This window comes from Vicia villosa, linkage group LG1 (genome assembly GCF_029867415.1).
Source record: "Vicia villosa cultivar HV-30 ecotype Madison, WI linkage group LG1, Vvil1.0, whole genome shotgun sequence".
In the NCBI taxonomy this organism is placed as follows: domain Eukaryota; kingdom Viridiplantae; phylum Streptophyta; class Magnoliopsida; order Fabales; family Fabaceae; genus Vicia; species Vicia villosa.
This window is the reverse complement of record NC_081180.1, coordinates 172,528,722-172,553,395: the sequence shown is the minus strand read 5'-3', so window position 1 is coordinate 172,553,395 and position 24,674 is coordinate 172,528,722. Positions and strand designations below refer to the sequence as shown.

The 24,674-nt window shown below is 34.2% G+C and overlaps 1 protein-coding gene across 1 annotated transcript; it reads left to right on the top strand.

Moving 5' to 3' along the window:
• Positions 1 to 3,068: 3,068 nt before the first annotated feature.
• On the top strand, positions 3,069 to 4,656 carry LOC131620411 (protein CHUP1, chloroplastic). The gene has a single exon (XM_058891483.1). The coding sequence runs from the start codon at positions 3,105 to 3,107 to the stop codon at positions 4,452 to 4,454; it is 1,350 nt and encodes a 449-aa protein (XP_058747466.1). The 5' UTR covers positions 3,069 to 3,104; the 3' UTR covers positions 4,455 to 4,656.
• The last annotated feature ends 20,018 nt before the right edge of the window (positions 4,657 to 24,674 follow it).

Below are 24,674 nucleotides of genomic sequence, written 5' to 3'. Positions count from 1 at the left end.
CTTGTCTTGAGACACAAGCAACAAACAAATTTCTGTATTTTTGGGTTAACAAATAATATATGCATGATGATAATTATAATAATGATGATCCTATTACTTGGAATATGGTGGGATCTCAGTGGTCAAAAATTGGGGTGCAACACCTATCACCACTACAACATCTGTTATTGCGAAAATAATAAAATGTAATGATAATGGTGTTGCTCCTTATTATTTTTCTTTTTATTTTCCTCATCTTCATCGTTTTCTTCATAAGATTTTTAAAGATCCTTCTGACACTGATCATGCATCAAATCTTTTCTCCAAGGCATATATCTGGCATCAGGTGTTATATGCCAATTTTAATCCTGTGGTTAAATATGATGACTTTGTCACTTCAGAAGACAAAATTCTTATGCTCAACTCAGAAATAAAAGTTAACCTACCTCTCATCATTCTTTATCATATGGGAAATAACATTTTCATGCTTTAAGAATGAAGATGTTTTCAGCATTCCTTTTGGAAGAGTTCTTTCTATAAAAAATATTCAAGAAGTAATTGTCAAAAACATGTTGAAAGAAGGTATGACTCATTATCTTGAAGTAACTTGGGGAGAGGACCTTGAAGTTGGCAAAGAAACTGGTATTACAAGTGAGGAATGATTCTGATGTTGGTTCTTCAGATCTTTAAACATCTACTGTTTATGTCCTTGTATTCCTTGCTATTTTCTTCTATCTATGAAATATTATTCTCTTTCTGTCAAGCTTATCATTGCTTCTTTTCTTTTATCATTCTTTTTGAATGATGACAAAAAGGGGAGAAAATGTGTATGTTTTTTGAAATGATTCTTGGTGCAGACTCTGATAAATCTAATCATATGGCTTAAGAATAAATAAGGCAAAATATTTTATTAATTTTTTCTAAACTATCACAATTTTCTAAGTCTTACTACTCTTATGGGGAGCTTGCAAACCTCACTCTGAAGTAATCATGAAAATCTTTGATAATATTCTCAGGGGGAGCTTGCAAACCTCACTTTGACAAAGTTTAAAATTTTAAATTAGTTTAAACTCAGGGGGAGCTTATAAACCTAACTCTGATGTTTTAAACTATTTCGCTCCAAAGTTAAATTTGTTCATCAAAATACATGGATTTGTCATCATCAAAAAGGGAGATATTGTTAAAACAAGTTTGGCTCATTAACTATCCTTAAGTTTTGATGACAACAAAGTCTTTAATGTATAGATAACAATTTTGTACTCTATCAAGGTTTCTATTTATGCAAATATAAGGAAAGAAATTTTGATTATGAAGAAGTCAATTTATATGCATCAAATGTTGAACCAGACATATACAATATCTAAAGATCAGCAAAGTCTGAAGACTGGCATCATCTGAAGCAAACAAACTTTGTCATAAGGAATGACTCTGCAACCTCTGAACAAGCTTCATCAACATGTTTTTTTAAGCCTCTATTTCAAAAGTATTTTTATCTTTATCTAATCAAGACTATGATAAAGACAATATCAGTCATGAGAACACAAAGACTCTGAAGCCTCTGACTCAAGAAGTTAAGTATTAAGGTGATAGTAACTCTGATCCAGCTTCAACAAACATTGATGAGAAGTCCCTGATTAGAAGATATCTTGAGAAGATCTCGTGACAACGGTGTACTACTTTATGTCTATTCAAGAGAAAGTACTATTGTTAGTATCTTCACTTTCATGTCTCTTCAACTGCTTTGCGCTGCAAATGTCACTCTACTTTGCTCCTCTCAACGTATTTATGCTAGCTGTGGAATTAACCTCACTTTACTTTATTTTATCTAAAGTCAGTCAATGATTATTTTGTCTATTTAAAGATTCAATATTTCCCTCTCTAATGGATCTGTTCTTAGTATCTATTTAAAGAGAAATGGAATATTGGATAAATATGGGGAATACACAAAAAATGAAACATTCAACCAGACATGTGAAAAGAATGTTAGAGAAAAAGAGAATAGAGTGTGATATATCCACATATGAGTAAAAGACTCAAGAGAGAAAATGTGATTATAATCAAGATATCAACAGAACAATAAGGTACAAAAATGAAGATTATCTGTGCAAGAAGAAGAAGAAGAAAGGCTTCATTCTTATATTATGTTCATAGTGTAACCCTTTGTGTACAACTTAACTAAGAAGCACTTATATAAACAGAAAGGTTAATATCAGATTCTATTGTTAAAAAGTTTGAAATCTCTTGTATGCGTGCTTGAGCAAAGAAGTCTTGAACTGGTGTGTTTAGGAAAGGAAATCTCGAGCTAGGTTGATTGAGCAAAAACTTTGTTTCATGATTGATTAAGCAAGGAAGTCTCTTGCTTGTGGGCTTTAGCAGAAGTCTCTTTCTAGTTTGATTGACTAAATTGTAATCAGGTTCTTATTATAGTGAAAAGCTCTTGTGGGACAAAAGGACTGGATTACTCTCGTTATAGAGGAACCAAGATAAATTATGTGTGTATTTTTACTTGTTGCTTTTGTTTCTTTAATCTTTCCGCTGTTACTTACTCTTGGTTAGAATCTGAACTTGGTCAGATTTAGAAGTTGCTGTCATTTGAAACAAAAGTTCACTAGATACACAATTCAAACCCCTCCCCCCTCCGTATTTTTCTCACCTTCAGAATGCTCTAAACACCATAGAATATCTTTTGGTTTTTAATTGTAATTCGACTAAGAAATATGAGACACTCTCCATAGAGATTTTTCTTGAAATCGAAAAAGAAAAATAAAATTAATATCCAATGAGTCACCAAATGAAAATGAAGTTCATCTTCATATATGATTCTCCAACATTGGACTCTTGGAGAGTCTCAAAAACACATTTATTAAAATAAAATAATTATTTGAAAATTATAATTGACTAATTTTTTATTAATAATTAGGGTCGGTTACTTTTGCTTTAAATTAAGATCATGTTTGAATATTTGAAGAATATATTTCTATGACTAATACGGTCACACGTACCCCATTGAAGAAAAGAAGCCCAGCATGACAAACATAAATTTCCTAGTGCAATTCATTAATTCAGAAAGGAATCAGATTCCCTAGAAGATGGGGATCATAGCTTAGTCAAAAAGCCACATATCAATGTTCCTCCAAACAAAGGAAAACCTTCCTACAAACTTGTTCAATGCAACATTTTCAAACCTTTTATATATCTTAACAAAAACCTTATTCAACTTTACCAAATATCTAAAATTTCTCATTCTCTTTTTGATGGAAAACTCAACACTTAAAGCAGAAAACATAAAGCCTATTATCCTCAAAGCTGGAGTTCCTTTAGCTGTTTCTTTGGCTGGTTTGGTCTATGCATGGATCATAACAAAGAAAAAGTTATCAAAAGTTTCTTCCTTTTCAGAAAATAACTCATATACCATTGAAAATGAAATCCACTCTCATGATGTTGATGATAACTTTTCTTCTATAGAAGATGAAGAAGAAAATGATAGCTCTATAGATAGTAATGTTCTTTCTAGTAGCTTGGTGGTTTATGAAAACCATTCATGTTTGGAACAAGAGGTTGCTTGCTTAAGAAGCAAGATTGAAGGTATGAAGATTCGAGAATTGGCTTTAGCTTTTCAGTTTGAAAAATATTGTGAAATGAAAGAGAGAGAATCTATGCTTATGGAAATCAAAAACATGTTGTCAATGGAGATGTCTCGCGTCGAGTTCTTCGATAGAGAGATTTCGTTGTTAGAGACTGAAACTATTAAATTGGAGAATTTTGTTGTCCAATATTTTAAGATTATTGAAAAGGTTGAGTATTTGAAATCAGAGAATAGGGTGCTTGAGAAAAAGGTTAAGAAGCTTCTTAAGAAATCGAAGGCGCAATCGGTTTTGATAAAGGAGCAAACTTTGATGATCAAAGAGGGAGAAGCAGAAATCATGAGAAACTATGATGAATTGCAAAAAAGGGCTAATGTGATTGATAAGTTAGAAGATGAAATTAGAGAGATGAAAATGGATTTAGATAATTTGGTAGATGAGAAGAATGAAGTTCTAAAGAAGCTTGAAATTTCAAATGGTAAAGAAGAGTTACATAAAAAGCCATTGAAATATTATTTGCAAGTTGAATCAAGAGATATTGTGAAGGAAGATTACAACAAGGTTCTTAAAGAATTGGAACATGTTAAGAAGGAACATGAAAATGAGGTTGAAGAATTGATTTACTTGAGGAACATTAATGTTTGTTTAAGGAAAGAGTTAATGAAACATGAGTTGCATTGTTCTTTGTTGGATCATCATCATCATCATCAAAATGTGTCATGCATAGGTTCTAGTTCTAGTTCTCATGGTGATCCTTCTTGTTCTAAGAAGGGGAAGTTGATTAAGAGATTGAAAAAATGGGTGGATGGAAGTGAAAGGGTTAAAGTGAAAGAAGAAGGTAAAAGCAGTAATTCTGCTCCTACTACTCCAAGGTTTTGCTCTAGTGCTTGAGTGAAAATAGATATAATCTATTTCTTAGCAAAAATTCAAAACAAATTTATTAGAATAAGTCATTGTCTTCATGTAGTTATTGATGATATTAATGTAATAAATAAATGAGACTTTGATGTTGATATTGCATTGTGGCAAATAAATGATTATGTCATCTAATTTAAAATTTGTTTGACTTTGATTTGTATATTTCTGCAAGATACATGGGAATTTGTTTTATGAGTTGTTTTTCTTAGTTATGCACTTCTTTGTCCAAGTTTTATGAATAACTATGCTGTAGAATTAATTCTTATTTTGCACCGGAAAAGAAATAGATGAAAAGTTGAAAATGATTTTCGAAAAAGGATTTTTGGTGTGAAGGTTGAGATCTCTAGGATCTTTGAGGAAATGTATATGTAAGGTTAATATTTTAGTGTTTAAATTATATATAAGAGATGTGGAATTATGCAAGTGTGAGTTGAAAAATATCAGGATGTCATTCAGTGTCAGGTTTATATATGGAAAGACGTTTAAGACCGTTATCAATTTATCAGGTGTGAGACGTTGAGGACTGTTGAATGTAGATCTACAATAAAGATGGGAATGGAGACATGCTCCTATGTGATGCTCTAGAGCGAAAGTCCACTTATACGTCAGTCGGTAGAGTTTTAGGGGAATAGGACACTCTATTTAGTCAACCATTGACAGTATTGAACAATCTTAAATAAGAAATGCCTTTGACAAGTCCTAATTTTATTGTGAGAGAAACTAAGAGATCAAAATATGCACAAATTGAAAGCGTTGTCAACTATTTATGTCATCGGGATTTAACTTTGATTAGAAACTTATAATGTACTTATATTTGACAAAATCGAAATTATTTCTTAATTCATTTTAATTAGGGTTTTTGATTCCCAAGTAGATGCTCTAGTATCCTCACAAACTTATGCCTTTAGATTAAGAGTAACCTGGTAGTTTATTTTAGGCAAAATACTCTTGTTGGTCCCTTATGTTAATCTCAGAGTTCATTTTGATCCCTTAATTTCAAAAAATGTCACATTGGTCCCTTAACTCTTTAAAAGGTGTCATTTTAGTCCTTTTTGTCACATTAGTGACGGAAAAACTCAAAAATCGGTCGCTATTTTTGTCGCTAATATGACAAAAAGGGCTAAAATGACACCTTTTGAAGAGTTAAAGGACCAATATGACACTTTTTAAAGTTAAGGGACCAAAATGAACCCCGAGATTAACATAAGGGACTAAAATGAACCTCGAGATTAACATAAGGGACTAAAAACGGTATTTTGCCTTTATTTTATTGGTTATAAAAGTGATGTGTACATTATTAATTTGAGTACTCTTTCATTATTGAAATGTACCAACACACTAAAAAGATTTTACACAGTCACTTAAACATAGATGTTAAATATTAAAAAAAAATGATTTTTATTTAAATTATCTATAAAATAATATAAACGAATTATAGTGATGAATTGATCATAAAATTTTTTTTACACTAACCGGACATAATAATTAATTAAGGAAATTTCTTTATCCACCTCCCTACTTTCTAGGTCACCTTTACTGAAAAATCCAAAATACCCTTTATTTCGGAAATGCATTTTCAAAACGCTTTTTTTTCTTTTCAAAATTTGTCTTATTTCGGAAATGCACTTCCGAAAACACGAAAAAAAGGTGTTTTCGGAGATGCATTTCTGAAAACACCCCCTTTTTTGAGTTTTCGGAGATGCATTTCCGAAAACACTTTTTTTTGGGAGGGGTGTCTTCGGAGATGCATATCCGAAATATTCCAAGACCAAATTGGTCTTGGAATGTTTCGGATATACACTTCCGAAAGAATTCAATAATTATTAAAAAATTAAAATCAAGGTGAATCAATACAATTAATAGGTATAAAATCAAGGTGAATCAATAAAATGAAGGTGAATCAAAATTTCCTAAACAATTTTAAAGTTAAAAATTATTTTACTAACTTATATAAATCAAAAACATTTTAATTTCATAAGTAAATTTTGAATTATATAGAAGTAAATATAAAAATTATTCATTAAATAAAAATAAGACAAAATCTTTTTTTAATTTTTTTAAACTAAATAAAAAATTTAACTCCTTTTTATTTATGAATCAAAATAGAAATATATAAATATATAATAATAATTATTAATTTTGTAAGTGAAATATATAAATATATAATATATAAATATATAATAATTATTATATAAATATATAAATATATAATAATTATTATAAATTAAAACACTCATTTTTTTAATTTTTATAATTATTATATAAATATATTTATAATTAATATATAAATATATTTATAATTAATATATAAATATATAAATATATAATAATTTTTATAAATATATAATAATTATTTTAATTATTATATAAATATATAAATATATAAATTAAAACACTCATTTTTTAAATTTTTTTTGTAAATATATAATAATTATTATAAATATATAAATAAAAAATTATAACTCATTTTGTAAGTGAAATTATTTTAATTTTTTTAATTAAAATTATTTTAAATTTTAAAATATGAATCAAAATAAAAATATATAATAATTATTATTCATAACTCATAAATTATATCATAATATATAATTATTATTATTCATTACTCATAAATTATATAAAATTTATGATATATAAATTAATTAATATCCTAAAATTAATTTTTGGGATTTTTTGATTTTGTTTTGTTTTTTCGGAGATGCATCTCCGAATTAATCAAAATCCTAATTTTTGAGATTTTTTCGGAAATAAGTCTGAAAAAATTTAGAAAAAAAAATATTTCAGAAATGCATTTCCCAAGCAGAGTAAAGTGGAGTTTTCGCTGGGGATGACCCCCATAGGGAGGTGGGTAAAGAAAAAACCTTAAATAATCCCAATCTAATTTATTCAAACGCGCACATGTAAAATACGTGTTATTAAATTATTTTAAATATACAAAATAATTAATTTATATATTACCTCTTTTTCTAGTTGTGTGTGCTTAAATAATTTAAATTTGTTCTTGTTGAATATATAAAAATTCACTTTTAAAAGTTAATTATATCATAAGAGAGTTTCAAACGATGTACATTTTATGAATTTTAAAATGTGAGACTTCAAATATCCAACTGAATTTAGACTCACTTGTAAATAAATGAATAAAAAAAATCATAATTACACATGCTAATCGATCTAAACCATTGATTTGAAATCAGTCGATTTGCATTACAACTCCATTAAATTTTATTTTTTTTTTTGAAATCTTTGTATCCAGCCTTGCGATGGACTGACCCAACACAAAGATTGATAGCATCTAGCAGAAATTAAACTCAGAACCTTGAAAAAAACACACTCTCAAAATCTAAGCCTCCACCGCTAGACCAACTTTTGAGGGTTCATTAAATTTATTTATAATATATTAAAACAAAGTCACGATTTCTTTAACGGACAGAACACTTTTTCATGTGTCACATAATTTAAATATTGCTATGTCATAAAACTTCTAATGTGACACCTTTAAAATAAATTCACCATTCTTTATATCCTCTAAAATAAACTCATCTCAAAGTTTAACAAATTATTCTTTTATTTTTTAAATCAACACATTAAATTCTATTTAATTTTTGTATTACTATTTTTTATGTGACATATCTCCCTGTAACGTACAAGGAAGAATTTGATGTTATAAAGCCGTCTATAAAAATCTATATTACTTGAAACTAGGTGTAATGGGAGACATGCCGAATACCAATTCCTAAACGGTTTGGCTAGCAAAGTACAACAAAAACAGCACCCTCGTAATACGATGACAATCTATTTATTATTTTGTGCTACTTGATGATTTTATATTAATTTTTGTTTTGTTTTATACTGTAGAAAATATATAGAGTAACAACATATTATAGATAACAAGACAATCATAAGGATGTTCCTCTAAAATATTTTAGAAGACAAATGACACTAACTGTACATAAATAAAACGCCAATTCTTATCTCATATTCTATTCTTATCTACTATTCTATTATCTACTATCTACTATTTCTATTCATTACAAAATAATTAGTCAATCTACCCATTTTGCCCTTTTATCAAAAAACATTTACCCTTCAAAAAGGCCATTTTGGTAACCTGTCAATTCACCCACCTTTTCTAACAATTTAACACACCTTTTCACCTAAAATGTAGGCACAATACCAAATTAGCCCTTTTATCACCCTCTGAAGTACACTTTTGCCTTACTAAAAGGATGAATGTGTAACTACATAATTAAGAGAAAGATTATGTATTCCAGGATGTCCCATACGATGCCAACTGTTTGCTACCCATTGGTCACATTAAAAAATTCAATTTTCCATCTATCCAAAAGACTCAACACACAGAGCACCATTTCATAACACAGCTTCGTTTTCTCTCTCCATCTGTGTTTTGGAGTTACCTCATCTCTGCATTCTCTCTCTCAAAACACATCCTTTCATCTTGCTCCGCTCTCACTCACTCAGGTTTGCTTCTTCCACCATGGTTAACTTGCATCATTTCACATCTCTACATTTTTCTTCACCGTGTTGAGTTAAAAGGAGCTTTGCGTTTTCTCGAGGTTGTTCTTATAGTTTTATATTTTTCTTTATTGTGTTGAGTTTTATCATTTTTACTTCAATGGAAAACAAAATTATGAATACACTTTTTTCGTTTTTTGATAGATTACGCCAATAACAATGTCAACTCCGAATCGATTTTATTTTCACCTCAGAACCCTAATCTAAACCGACTTTGACCTTCACAATCCAAATCCATTTATATCACATCCAAATCTATTTCACCTGAATCTGTTCCTGTTTTCTTTTTTCAGGATTTGTACTTCGACATGGCTGAAAATAACTCAAGGTATGTTCCTGCTCGATTTTCCATTCATTTTAGTTTTTATGTTGTTTTGGTTTTCCTATTTTGATATCCTTGAGCTCAACTATTTACATGTTTTCCAAAAAAAAACACGTTTTTATACCAGACTTCATATATTTGATGGTTAGGGTTTCATTATCCATGGTGAGTGTTTATTTCTTTTTATTTATGATTTTATTGTATTTTCTTTGCAAATCTGTTTGGAAAAGTGTCTGGAAAACTTGAAAGATCTACTATCGACATTGTAGTAACAGTTAATACACTTGAAGGTGGAGAAAAACACATTAAGGGGGGATTGAATTGTGTTCTTTATCGATTAAAATTCCTTTTTTTTTTCTTTAACATCTTTTCTTTATTTTGTTTAATCATCTATTGAAATATGCTTTGATGTTGCGGAAGCATGAAGATGTAAAACTACATACCCAATAAGATGTTCATTTTAACTTCTAGAGGATATCAAAACTTCAGACTTGCTCAGTACAGTTCTGAAGAACATTTGTCTGAGTATTCTAAGTTAAAATGACATGTGCAGAAAGTAAAAGACACGTTCTTATCCTGGTTCACCTTCTAACTAAGCCTACCTCCAGTCCACCTTCTTCAGGTTATTTGCCTCTCAACAAAGGTCTTAATCCACTATAACCAAACTTGATTACAATTGCACGATCCTCCATCGTAACTAACTATCCTGCACAGCCAACTGGTGTGACTAACCATCTAGACAATGACCCGTTCAGTGATCTCCGTGAGATATAACTTCCATTGACTCAAGCACCCTGCACAGTCTACCCGCTATGACTAACCCTGCACAACCAACCTGCTGTGACTAATCCTGCATAGCAAACCACTGTGACTAACCTTAGATGATGAACCGTTAAGGGATTCCAGCAGGATATAACGCTCATCTATCTTCTGGAGATTATAGGTGTGCTTCTTAATTAAGCAGATGGTCTCCTATTCTCAATACGTATGTTTACGACACACTGACTTAAAGTCACTTCTGGTCCGTGTCTTAGGAAACAAATTGGTATCTAGAACTTCTAGTTCGTGTTCTTAATCGTGTTTTCAAGAGCTTCATGTTGGTGATCATGTTACCATGGAACGTGAATCAATTGCTGCAAAGATGAATGACACTAATGGCTTTCCAAATTCTCTTCTAATTCTTGACGGCACAAATTGGAACCGATGGCGCAAGCAGATGAAGTCTTTGTTCGGTTTTCATGAAACCCTAGAAGTGGTCGAAAATGGTGTTCTTGAGCTTGCTCAGGATGCAACCGATGTGCAGAAAACTGCAGACAAGGAGTTGAAGAATGAATATTGCAAGGCTGCATATTGCATTCAATCAGCGGTAGATTTGGAAAATTTCGACAAGATCTCTCATGCCGAATCGGCAAAGGAGGCATGGTATATTCTTGTCAAATACTATGAAGAAGGTGAGAAATTCAAAGTTGTTAAATTGCAGACTTTGTGACGGTAGTATGAATTATTGCAGATAAAAGAAGATGAAAATATTGCACGCTATATGTCGAAGGTGCGGAATCTCGTACATCTCATGAAGGATTATGGTGAACTCCTAATTGATAAGATGATAGTTGAGAAGGTAATGTGTACGTTGATCTCTCACTTTGATCATGTTATCGTAGCTATTCAAGAATCCAACAATATTGAAACCATATAACTAAAAGAGTTGGTTGGTTCGTTAGAGGCGCTTGAGATTAGGATTTTCGAAAGGAAATGGGGTTCGAGAGTCGATACAAGCACTGCAGACTCGGGCATAGAAGAAGCATAGTGGTTCCAATAAGTTCAAAGGCAAAGGAGACAAGACTCAGAGAAATAAGTCTTGGTCAAACCCTCACAAGCACAAGGTCGATGATAGGGCTTCTGAATCCTCGAAAAAAGAAGAAAACACCTATCAGAAAGACAAAGAGAAAAACATGTAAAGTGCTATAATTGTGAAAAGTGGGGTCACTTGACTAAGAACTAATGGTACAGGAAATACGAGGGACCGACAAAAGGCAAGGACGAAAGAGTGAACCTTTTCCATCAAGATTAAGATGATTAGATGGTTATGGATGCAATTGATGATGACCATGTCGACTCCAAGATGTGGTTCCTCGACTCTGGCTTCTCGAATCACATGACTAATCTAAAGGTGTGGTTGGAAAATTTCGACGAGTAGAAGAAGAGCAAGGTCAAACTTCCTGATAATAGCTCGTTGCAAGCAGAAGGTACTGGCAACATAGTTATTCAAAGAAATAATGGAGCGAAAGCTATGATCAAAGATGTACTTTATGTACCTAGAACGAAGTGCATTCTGCTAAGTGTTGGACAATTGGTCAAAAACGGTTTCTCAATGGTTATGAAAGATAAAGCATTGGAACTGTTCGACACTCAGAATAATTTGGTAATGAAATCTCCTTTGAATGAGGTACGATGTTTGAAAATAGTTGTCGACCACAAGAATAGTTTGTTATGGCATTTAAGGTTTCGCCATCTGAATTTTAGGTCACTCAATCAACTGATCACTCAAGAGATAGTAATAGGTATACCAAGTCTTGTGATGTCTGACAAACTTTGTGAAGGTTCCTTAGTAGGGAAGTAATCCATAAAGTCTTTCATTTTGACTATGCCAATGAGACCCTCCTGCATAATTGAAGTTGTACACTCAGATGTATGTGGCCCTTTTGAGGAGCATACCATTGGAGGAAATAGGTATTTCGTCTCATTTTTCGATGAGTATAGTCAAAAGCTTTGGATCTATGTGATCAAGCAAAGGACAAAGTATTTGAAATATTTTAAGAGATTCAAGATACTTGTCAAAAATAAAAGTGAGAAGAAGATCAAGGTTCTACGAACAAATGACTGTGAAGAATGTTAGAACAAGATTTGTTCTGATCAATATTCTTAGTTTTGATGATAACAATGTATATGAATTTTGTATGAGATAATGTGGTACTCTAATACTATGCAATTTCCATTTCAGGAATTATATAAAGAGTATGCACAAAATCAGCGCATGAAGCACTGACTCAAAAGGTTCAGCATGCAACATCAAAACATGGTCTGGCAAGACATCAGAAGATGGTCAAGCAGAATCAGAACATGGTCTATGGAAGCATCAGAAGGACTTGAGATCAAAAGCAGAAGCACTGAAGTTCTCATGGTATCACGCTCAGAAGCACTTCAAGGTCAGAAGACAAGAAGATACTCTGCACCAAGCTGTTTGACTCTGATGATATTCAAACGTTGTTTACACAAACATCAGATCAGAAGCAAGTACTAGCTGGCAGGCTACGCTGACTGACAAAAGGAACGTTGAAAGCTATTAAAGGCAACGTCAGTAGACACAGCAAAAGCAAGGCTCGAGGTAGTTGACAAAAGAGTGAAACATTAAATGCAATGCTGTACGGATCACGCAAAGCATTAAATGCTCCCAACGGTCATCTTCTCAAACGCCTATAAATATGAAGTTCTGATGAGAAGCAAAATAACCAACTCTGAGTAATATACAGAAACACTGTCAAATTCAAAAAGCTCTCAAACTTCATCTTCAACCTCACTACATTGCTGTTGTAATATCTTAGTGAGATTAAGCTTAAACTTAAGAGAAAATCACAGTTGTGATAATAGCTTTATAAGAAGCATTGTAACTCTTAGAATTTGTTTACATTAAGTTGTAAGAACTAGAGTGATCAGGTTGTTGATCAGTATACTCTAGAAAGTCTTAGAGGGTATCTAAGCAGATTGTTCCTAGAGTGATCATGTAACACCCTTCTAAGAACCCCCGCGAAAAAATATAATAAAGATCAGAGTAATTATACAACAAGGATGTTACAATTAATAAAATAAATAAACCTCCAAGTTGGGTGTCATGCTTTATTAGGAAATATCCAAAAATATCAAAACATATGTTCAGCACAGCGGAAACTCATTCAACAATGTTATAAAACATCTCCAATAAAATCAACGGTACATAAACCAATAATGGCAAAACAGTGTATCACAAGTAACTCTAAGACTATCGACCCCCAGTGTTACAAGATCAGAGCATGACCGACACGACTCCACATAACCGGATAAACTCTACGAGTCATCCTTACCGATCGCTTAAACCGCTACTGTAATCTGAAATCATCAAAGTAAGGGTGAGACTACATCATAATTAAATAGCATTATAAATCATCAGATATAGAATTTCATAAGCAATTATCCACCCTACTTAGCATATCCAGATTTATCAATTCATACCAATCACAAGCACAAGTCAAAAATATGCACCAATAACACCACACAATCATAACACCGGATTTGATCCTAACATGTCACAATTTATACAAAGACCATGCAGACTCTTATGCATGTGGTACCAAAATTCGTGAATCACATTCACAGGACTTCTCTCTTCGATACTGCCCTTTAGTCGCTCACACCCCACATGGGCACACGACTACTGCCTCATCTCTCACACCCTACATGGGCACACGATGACTGCCTCATCGCTCACACCCCACATGGGCACACGATGACTGCCTGCTAATCTCTGCACAATGGGAATTAGCCGTCAAGGATCCGTTTCATCAACGAGTCCAATGCAAATGATTTATGAATGAATGCACACATGTCACATCTTACCAATAACGTCACAACAAGTATGTACATGTACAAGCATCATTCAAAACAAATCAATCATCATCATCCATCAAAACACATGATACAACATTTACCATGAATAACATCCATATGCATTATCATCCATCAAAACACATGATAACCATATTTACCACGAACAACATCCATTTGCATAACAAAGAGAATGCAATCACATTATAATAACACACATCTTTGCACATATTCAATTATGCAAACAACAAATCATTGCACCTCATCAACTATGCAAAACAAGAATAAACCACATTTGGAGAAAATGATGAAGGATAGAAAAACACTTAGAAAGGGGGGGGGGGGGTTGAATAAGTGTAGCTTTAAAAGTTGACCGATAAAAATAAATTGCACAGTTATTTTTATCCTGGTTCGTTGTTAACTAAACTACTCCAGTCCACCCCCGCAGAGATGATTTACCTCAACTGAGGATTTAATCCACTAATCGCACGGATTACAATGGTTTTCCACTTAGTCCGCGACTAAGTCTTCTAGAGTATCCTGATCACAACCTGATCACTCCAGGAACAAATGCTTAGACACAAGCTAAGACTTTCTTAGAGTATCCTGACCACCACGTGATCACTCTAATTACAACTGCTTAGACACAAGCTAAGACTTCCTAGAGTATCCTGATCAACACTTGATCACTCTAGTTACTTACAAATTAATGTAATCAAATAAGAGTTTTACAATGCTTCTTAAAAGCTATAATCACAACAGTGATATTTCTCTTAACGTTTAAGCTTAATCTCACTAATATATTACAACAGCAATGTAGTGAGCTTTGATGAAGATGAAGATTCTGAGCTTTGAATAGAACAGAGTTTCAGCAAGTTAATATGAGTTGTTTTGTTCCAGAATCGTTAACCTTGCTTCTCATCAGAACTTCATATATATAGGCGTTGGAGAAGATGACCGTTGAGTGCATTTAATGCTTTGCGTGTTCCGTACAGCATCGCATTTAATGTTATACGCTTTTGTCAACTACCTCGAGCCTTGTTCACGCTGTGTCTACTGACGTTGCCTTTAATAGCTTCTAACGTTCCTTTTGTCAGTCAGCGTAGCCTGCCACTTGTACTTTCTTCTGATCTGATGTTTGTGAATACAACGTTTGAATATCATCAGAGTCAAACAGCTTGGTGCAAAGCATCTTCTGATCTTCTGACCTTGAAGTGCTTCTGAGCGTGATACCATCAAAACTTCAGTGCTTCTGATCTCATGCTCTTCTAATGCTTTCATAGACCCATGTTCTGATTCTGCTTCGACCATCTTCTGATGTCTTGCCAGACCATGTTCTGATGTTGCATGCTGAACCCTTTGAGACAAAGCTTCTGAGCGCTGAATTATGCATACTCTTTATATATTTCCTGAAAAGGAAATTGCATTGGATTAGAGTACCATATTGTCTTAAGCAAAATTCATATTATTGTTATCATCAAAACTAAGATAATTGATCAGAACAAATCTTGTTCTAACAATCTCCCCCTTTTTGATGATGACAAAAACATATATAAATGATATGAATTTGCGATCAGAAAGAGCAGACGGCAAAAGACAAATTACACAGCTATAGCATAAGCATGTGAATATGTCTCCCCCTGAGATTAACAATCTCCCCCGGAGATAAATAATCTCCCCCTGAAATAAATACTCGAAGAACTTTAATAAAAGACTTCCCTGATTATTTCGGTAGAGACGATCACATAAGCTTCTGTCTTCAGAGAATTCATAGCTTCTGACTTCTACTTCCATTGGACAGCTTCAGAACTTGAATTTCTTTAGATCTTCAGAACATTCACAGCTTCTGATTCCTGCTTCCATCTAGGACAGCTTCAGAACTTGAATTTCTTTGATCTTCAGAACATTCACAGCTTCTGATTTCTGCTTCCCTCGGATAGCTTCAGAGCTTTGAATTTCTACCAACATCACTTCATGCTAGATTTGTATCAGAACATTGTTGAATGTACCAGAGCATCATCAGAGCATCTCTACATCCTGAAATGTTACAGAACAAAAATTAAACGACAAAAGTCAGCATGAACGAGTCAGAACATAAAATGTATATTAGAACACATGATATGTATCAGAGCCATATAGGCTAAAATAATATATCAGAGCAAATAGAATTTTGTCAAAGCAAATATACAAATATGGATCAAATTCTATTATCAGTGCTTCTGATTCTGAAGCTTGACAGCACTCAGCTTGCTTCAGTTTCCATAAGCTTATTCTTTTTACAGAATAACGCTTCTTATGGTTTTGCTTTGAAGATTCTCTTCACTTCTTTATACCTGCAAAACACTTAAACCATATAGAACTTGCAGTTCTTGTTAGTAAATGTGTGGGAGCTTTACCCAGCAACTGATAGATTAATCAAATCATTTATCATTTATCTTCTCCCCCTTTTTGTCATAACATCAAAAAGAATATTCCAAAAGATCCAGATGTATAAAACGACAAATAAAATCACTGGAATGTAAAAACAAAGAAACTTTTCATTAAGAAAAAAAATAGAAGAGAGAGAGAAAACTTGATGAGGAATGCAAAGGAACGGAGGATTTAAATAGACAAAAAAAACATGAAAAAGTACAATAAAGAAAATGGTGAAGAACAATTAATGTTACATGACAAGACGGGAGAGAGATTTTGACAAAAAATAAGATACGCACAGTTACCTATGGTCGGCGTCCCTTCAACTGCACGCGCGCTTATCCATGAACAGTAAAGACAGGTTTACCATCCGAGATAAAACGTTACAGCTGTTTTGCTTTAAAAGAGGTTCTGAATCAACTTAGACAATGAAACGTTAGTAATAACCGAATCATAATTTCTAAAAGATTTTAATCAGAACTTCTGATTAAAAAATAATCCACTTTCATTTCAGAAGATACTCATACATAAGAACTTCTCATCTTCTCATTCTGGGCATAAATCCATACTGATGTTCTTCAGAATGAACTTAAACCTATCTTCAGCCAGGGGTTTTGTAAAGATATCAGCCCATTGATGGTCTGTATCCACAAAGTTTAAAGATAGAACACCCTTCTGAACATAGTCCCTTATGAAATGATGTTTAATCTCAATATGTTTAGCTTTTGAATGAAGAATAGGATTCTTAGATAAACATATAGCAGAAGTATTATCACAGAATATAGGAATGTTACTCTCATATATCTGATAATCTTCTAGCTGACTCTTCATCCAGAGCATCTGTGTACTGCAACCAGCAGCAGCGACATATTCTGCTTCTGTTGTTGATAGAGCAATAGTTGCTTGCTTCTTGCTATACCAGGAGATCAAATGACTTCCAAGAAATTGGCAACTTCCTGAAGTACTTTTTCTTTCAATTCTGTCTCCAGCATAATCAGCATTGCAGAATCCTACTAAGTTGTATTCTTTAGATTTTCTGTAAACTAAGCCAACATTAGTAGTACCTTTCAGATACCTTAGAATTCTCTTAACAGCAGTTAAATGAGATTCTCTAGGGTCTGATTGGAATCTAGCACACAAACAAACACTGAACAGAATGTCAGGTCTAGAAGCAGTCAAATATAGAAGAGATCCAATCATACCTCTGTATAACTTCTGATCTACCTTCTTACTTACCTCATCCTTACCTAGGATGCATGTTGGATGCATAGGAGTTTTGGCTTCTTTGCAGTCTAGAAGATTAAACTTCTTCAGAAGTTCCTTCACATACTTGGTTTGGTGAACATACGTTCCTTCTGATGTTTGATTTATTTGTATTCCAAGGAAATACTTGAGTTCTCCCATCATGCTCATTTCAAACTCAGCCTGCATAGACTCAGCAAACTCCTGGCCACTGGTGCAAAGGTTTCTGTATAGTCAATCCCTTCTTGTTGACTGTAACCCTGAGCCACCAGTCTGGCTTTGTTCCTTACCACTTCACCTTTCTCACTGAGCTTGTTTCTGAAGACCCATTTTGTACCGATTATATTGAATCCATCTGGTCTAGGAACAAGATCCCAAACATCATTCCTTGTAAACTGATTCAGTTCTTCTTGCATAGCAATTATCCAGTCTGGATCTTCTAGAGCATGATCAACAGAAGTTGGCTCGATCAAAGATACAAGACCTAATTGACAGTCTGCATTGTTCTTAAGGAATGCTCTTGTTCTGATTGGATCATCCTTCTTTCCAAGAATGACATCTTCTGAATGACCAGAAATGAGTCTGGATGATCTTCTGACAGATGGTTCTTCAGAAATGTTTAGATTCTCCAGAGAAGCTGATACTTGATCTTCAGATTCTTTGCTTCTGAGAAGCTCTGCTTCTGATGCGTTGCTTCTTGGCTCAACAACTTCTGATACATCAATATCACAATCTGCAAAATTATCATACTGCTTTGGTTTTTCAGAACCAAGCTTATCATCAAACCTGATATTGATTGATTCTTCTACAATCAATGTTTCAGTATTGTATACTCTGTAGCCTTTTGAGCGTTCAGAATATCCAAGAAGGAAACATTTTTGTGCTTTGGAATCAAATTTACCAAGATGGTCTTTAGTGTTCAGAATAAAGCATACACATCCAAAAGGATGGAAATATGAAATGTTGGGCTTTATATTCTTCCACAATTCATAAGGAGTCTTATTTAGAATAGGTCTGATAGAGATTCTATTCTGAATATAGCATGCAGTGTTTATTGCTTCTGCCCAGAAATGTTTAGCCATATTGGTTTCATTGATCATGGTTCTGGCCATTTCTTGCAGAGTCCTATTCTTTCGTTCTACAACTCCATTTTGCTGTGGAGTTCTAGGACAAGAGAAATCATGGGCAATACCATTTTCTTTGAAGAACTTTTCAAAGAATTTGTTCTCAAATTCACCACCATGATCACTTCTAACCTTTATGATTTTACACTCTTTTTCATATTGAATCTGAATGCAGAAATCAAAGAACACTGAATGAGACTCGTCCTTGTGTTTCAAGAATTTTACCCATGTCCAGCGGCTATAATCATCTACGATGACTAATCCATATTTCTTCCCTCTGACAGATGCTGTTTTTACTGGGCCAAACAGATCAATGTGCAAGAGTTCTAATGGCCTTGAGGTAGAAACAACATTCTTGGACTTGAATGCAGGTTTGGAGAACTTGCCCTTCTGACATGCTTCACAAAGAGCATCTGATTTGTATTTCAGATTAGGGAGTCCTCTGACAAGATCCAGTTTGTTAATCTGAGAAATCTTTCTCAAACTAGCATGACCTAATCTTCTGTGCCAGACCCACTGCTCTTCAGAAACAGACATAAGACAGGTCACCTTCTGACTCATAAGATCTTGCAGATCTGTCTTATAAATGTTGTTCTTCCTCTTGCCGGTAAATAGGATTGAGCCATCCTTCTGACTTACAGCCTTGCAAGACTTTTGATTAAAGATTATATCATAACCATTGTCACTCAATTGACTGATAGATAAGAGGTTATGTGTTAATCCTTCTACAAGAAGTACATTTGAAATGAAAGGAGAGTTACCAGACTTTATAGTTCCAGAGCCAATTATCTTGCCCTTCTGATCTCCTCCAAACTTGACTTCTCCTCCAGACTTAAGCACCAGGTCTTGGAACATAGACCTTCTTCCTGTCATGTGTCGTGAGCATCCAGAGTCCAGGTACCATGACATGTTGTGCTTTGTCCTTTTTGCAGCCAAGGATATCTGCAATAGGAATAATCTTATCCTTAGGTACCCACATTTTCTTGGGTCCTTTCTTGTTAGATTTTCTCAAGTTCTGATTAAACTTGGGTTTAACATTGTAAGCAATAGGAGGGACAGCATGATAATTCTTAATGTGAGTTTCATGATATTTCCTAGGTTGTGTCACATGCTTTTTGGTGTGTGTAATGTGAAAGCTTTGTGCATGTGATGTGTGCCTAATATCTTGTGAGTGGCCATACTTGAACTGATCATACAATGGCTTGTATGTGATTTTCATCTTATCAACAGGTTCAAGTTTGTATGGGGTTTCACCCTCATAACCAATGTCGACTCTTTTGTTTCCAGACACAGCATATATCATAGAAGCTAGCTGACTTCTGCCAATACTTCTAGATAAGAACTTCCTGAAACTTAAATCATATTCTTTCAGAATATGGTTTAGACTAGGAGTGGATTTTTCTGAATCAGAAGGAGATCCAACATTATTGGATAATTTTAAAAGTTTTTCTTTTAATTCAGAATTTTCCAACTTAAGCTTCTTAGTTTCGAATTCAAATAGCTTTTTCAGCTTTTTGTATTTGAGACTAATCTGAGACTTGTATTCCAGAAGTTCTGTTAGACTGGAAACTAACTCATCTCTAGTAAGTTCAGAAAATACCTCTTCAGAATCTGATTCTGATGTAGATTCTGATCCGTCATCTTCTGTCGCCATCAGCGCACAGTTAGCCTGCTCATCTTCAGAGTCTGAATCATCTTCTGACTCATCCCAGGTTGCCATAAGACCTTTCTTCTTATGAAACTTCTTCTTGGGATTTTCTTTCAGAAGTTTTGGACACTCATTCTTGTAATGTCCAGGCTCATTGCACTCATAGCAGACAGCCTTCTTCTTGTCAAATCTTCTGTCATCAGAAGATTCTCCACGTTCAAATTTCTTTGAACTTCTGACGCCTCTGAACTTCCTTTGCTTGTTCTTCCAGAGTTGATTTAGCCTTCTGGAGATCAAGGACAATTCATAATCTTCTTCAGATTCTGATTCTTCAGGATCTTCTTTTCTAGCCTGAAAAGCGTTAGTGCATTTAATATTAGATTTTAATGCAATAGACTTACCTTTCTTCTGAGGCTCGTTTGCGTCCAGCTCAATTTCATGGCTTCTCAAGGCACTGATAAGCTCTTCCAAAGAGACTTCATTCAGATTCTTGGCAATCTTGAATGCAGTCACCATTGGGCCCCATCTTCTGGGCAAACTTCTGATGATCTTCTTTACATGATCAGCCTTGGTGTAACCTTTGTCGAGAACTCTCAATCCAGCAGTCAAAGTTTGAAATCTTGAAAACATCTTTTCAATGTCTTCATCATCCTCCATCTTGAAGGCTTCATACTTCTGGATTAGTGCAAGAGCTTTGGTCTCCTTGACTTGAGCATTTCCTTCATGAGTCATCTTCAAGGACTCATATATGTCATGGGTCGTTTCCCTGTTAGATATCTTCTCATACTCAGCATGAGAGATAGCATTCAGCAAAACAGTCCTGCATTTGTGATGATTCTTGAAATCTTTCTTTTGATCATCATTCATTTCGCTTCTTGTGAGCCTTACACCAGTAGCTTTAACCGGATGTTTGTAACCATCCAACAGAAGATCCCATAGATCAGCATCTAGACCAAGAAAGTAACTTTCCAGTTTATCTTTCCAGTATTCAAAGTTTTCACCATCAAATACTGGTGGTCTAGTATAACCATTGTTACCATTGTATTTCTCAGCAGAGCCAGATGTAGATGGAGTTGGATTTGCTTGAGATTCACCAGCCATCTTTTACTGAAGCGTTTTTCTCTTCCTGAATCTTTTCTAAACACGGTTAAGTGTTTGCACCTTAGAACCGGCGCTCTGATGCCAATTGAAGGATAGAAAAACACTTAGAAAGGGGGGGTTTGAATAAGTGTAGCTTTAAAAGTTGACCGATAAAAATAAATTGCACAGTTATTTTTATCCTGGTTCGTTGTTAACTAAACTACTCCAGTCCACCCCCGCAGAGATGATTTACCTCAACTGAGGATTTAATCCACTAATTGCACGGATTACAATGGTTTTCCACTTAGTCCGCGACTAAGTCTTCTAGAGTATCCTGATCACAACCTGATCACTCCAGGAACAAATGCTTAGACACAAGCTAAGACTTTCTTAGAGTATCCTGACCACCACGTGATCACTCTAATTACAACTGCTTAGACACAAGCTAAGACTTCCTAGAGTATCCTGATCAACACTTGATCACTCTAGTTACTTACAAATTAATGTAATCAAATAAGAGTTTTACAATGCTTCTTAAAAGCTATAATCACAACAGTGATATTTCTCTTAACGTTTAAGCTTAATCTCACTAATATATTACAACAGCAATGTAGTGAGCTTTGATGAAGATGAAGATTCTGAGCTTTGAATAGAACAGAGTTTCAGCAAGTTAATATGAGTTGTTTTGTTCCAGAATCGTTAACCTTGCTTCTCATCAGAACTTCATATATATAAGCGTTGGAGAAGATGACCGTTGAGTGCATTTAATGCTTTGCGTGTTCCGTACAGCATCGCATTTAATGTTATACGCTTTTGTCAACTACCTCGAGCCTTGTTCACGCTGTGTCTACTGACGTTGCCTTTAATAGCTTCTAACGTTCCTTTTGTCAGTCAGCGTAGCCTGCCACTTGTACTTTCTTCTGATCTGATGTTTGTGAATACAACGTTTGAATATCATCAGAGTCAAACAGCTTGGTGCAAAGCATCTTCTGATCTTCTGACCTTGAAGTGCTTCTGAGCGTGATACCATCAAAACTTCAGTGCTTCTGATCTCATGTTCTTCTGATGCTTTCATAGACCCATGTTCTGATTCTGCTTCGACCATCTTCTGATGTCTTTCCAGACCATGTTCTGATGTTGCATGCTGAACCCTTTGAGACAAAGCTTCTGAGAGCTGAATTATGCATACTCTTTATATATTTCCTGAAAAGGAAATTGCATTTGATTAGAGTACCATATTGTCTTAAGCAAAATTCATATTATTGTTATCATCAAAACTAAGATAATTGATCAGAACAAATCTTGTTCTAACAAATGATACTTTTCAAAATAAAATCAAGTTATTGTTGTTTTCTTTACTTTATATCGTAGAGTATTTAATTTAAGAAACAACGTCAAAAACGGCGTCTAAAACGGACTTACGGTTTGAAAATTAGAAGCTTTTAAAGTTAGAACAGTTTTCAAAACGTGCTGCTGGAATTTGCACTGGAACCCGGTTCCTCCCCACATGGGAACCGGTTCCTGGACCCAAAAATGCCATTTTTAACGTTTAAAAACACTGGAACCTAGTTCCTCCCACATGGGAACCGGTTCCCACGAACCCAGTAGCTGAAAAACATGATTTTTAAGACTTTTATGCATCCCAAACACATACCAACTCATACCATTACGAAATTGATCATCAATAACATCAAAATACTCCAAATACATGATTCTAGTACACAAACAACAAACCATAACACCATGTAACAATACTACATCATCAATTGCAAGCAATTCATCAAATCATACATGTCAGTGTTGGAATTTCACAAAACATAACATCCCAAATAGAGATTCTAATTCCTTAATTCAATCCTATCATCATCAAAATCATAATACCATATAATTAGAGCAATCACCCCTTACCTGGAATTAGGTTCTTTATTCTCCTTGAGCTTTGGGGTTTTCCTCCTCTTTGCCCCTCTTCCTCTTTGGTTCCTCTTTACGTTCCTCAGCTCTTCTCTTCCACTTCTCATTTTTCACGTTCTGACACTTTTTCCTTATTTCCCTTATTTTATGAAAACATAAAATAGTTAGTAATGGGCTTACTCACTTAGCACCCCCATACTACTATCCTCACCATCCGACCCAATGGCCCTTAATCCATAATTCTACAATAATTCAACCAAATACCAAAATAATTCTAATTAATAATTTAATTTCCAATTAAATTAAAATTAGAAAATATGGGGTGTTACAGATCAGGTTATGATCAGTATACTCTAGAAGACTTAGAAGTTGTCTAAGTGGAAAACCATTGTAATCTTGTGTGATTAGTGGATTAAATCCTCAGGTGAGGTAAATCACTCCAAGGGGGTGGACTGGAGTAGTTTAGTTAACAACGAACCAGGATAAAAATCATTGTGCAAATTTTTTTTATCTTACAAGTTTTAAAGCTACACTTATTCAACCCCCCCCCCCCCCTTTCTAAGTGTTTTTCTATCCTTCAATTGGTATCAGAGCCTGGTTCTAAGGTGCAAGCACTTAACCGTGTTTAGAAAAGAATCAGGAAGAGAAAAACGCTTAAGTCAAGATGTCTGGTGAAAATCCAACAAATACATCTACATCTGGCTCTGCTGAGCAATACAATGGAAATGGTAACAATGGTTATACTAGACCACCAGTATTTGATGGTGAAAACTTTGAATACTGGAAAGATAAACTTGAAAGTTACTTCCTTGGTCTAGATGGTGACTTATGGGATCTGCTGATGGATGGTTACAAACATCCAGTGAAAGCTACTGGTGTAAAGCTTACAAGACAAGAAATGAATGATGATCAAACGAAGCAATTCAAAAATCATCATAAGTGTAGGACTGTTTTGCTGAATGCTATATCTCATGTTGAATATGAAAAGATATCTAACAGGGAAACTGCCTATGACATATATGAGTCATTGAAAATGACCCATGAAGGAAATGCCCAAGTCAAGGAGACTAAAGCTCTTTCTTTGATCCAGAAATATGAAGCCTTCAAGATGGAGGATGATGAAAATATTGAGAAGATGTTCTCAAGATTTCAAACGCTAAATGCTGGATTAAGAGTTCTTGACAAGGGATACACAAGGGCTGATCATGTCAAGAAGATCATCAGAAGCTTGCCAAGAAGATGGGGTCCTATGGTGACTGCTTTCAAAATTTCCAAGAATCAGA

Bases quoted from the DNA above. Each gene is read 5' to 3' on its own strand.
- LOC131620411 (XM_058891483.1), top strand. From the start codon at position 3,105: ATGTTCCTCCAAACAAAGGAAAACCTTCCTACAAACTTGTTCAATGCA.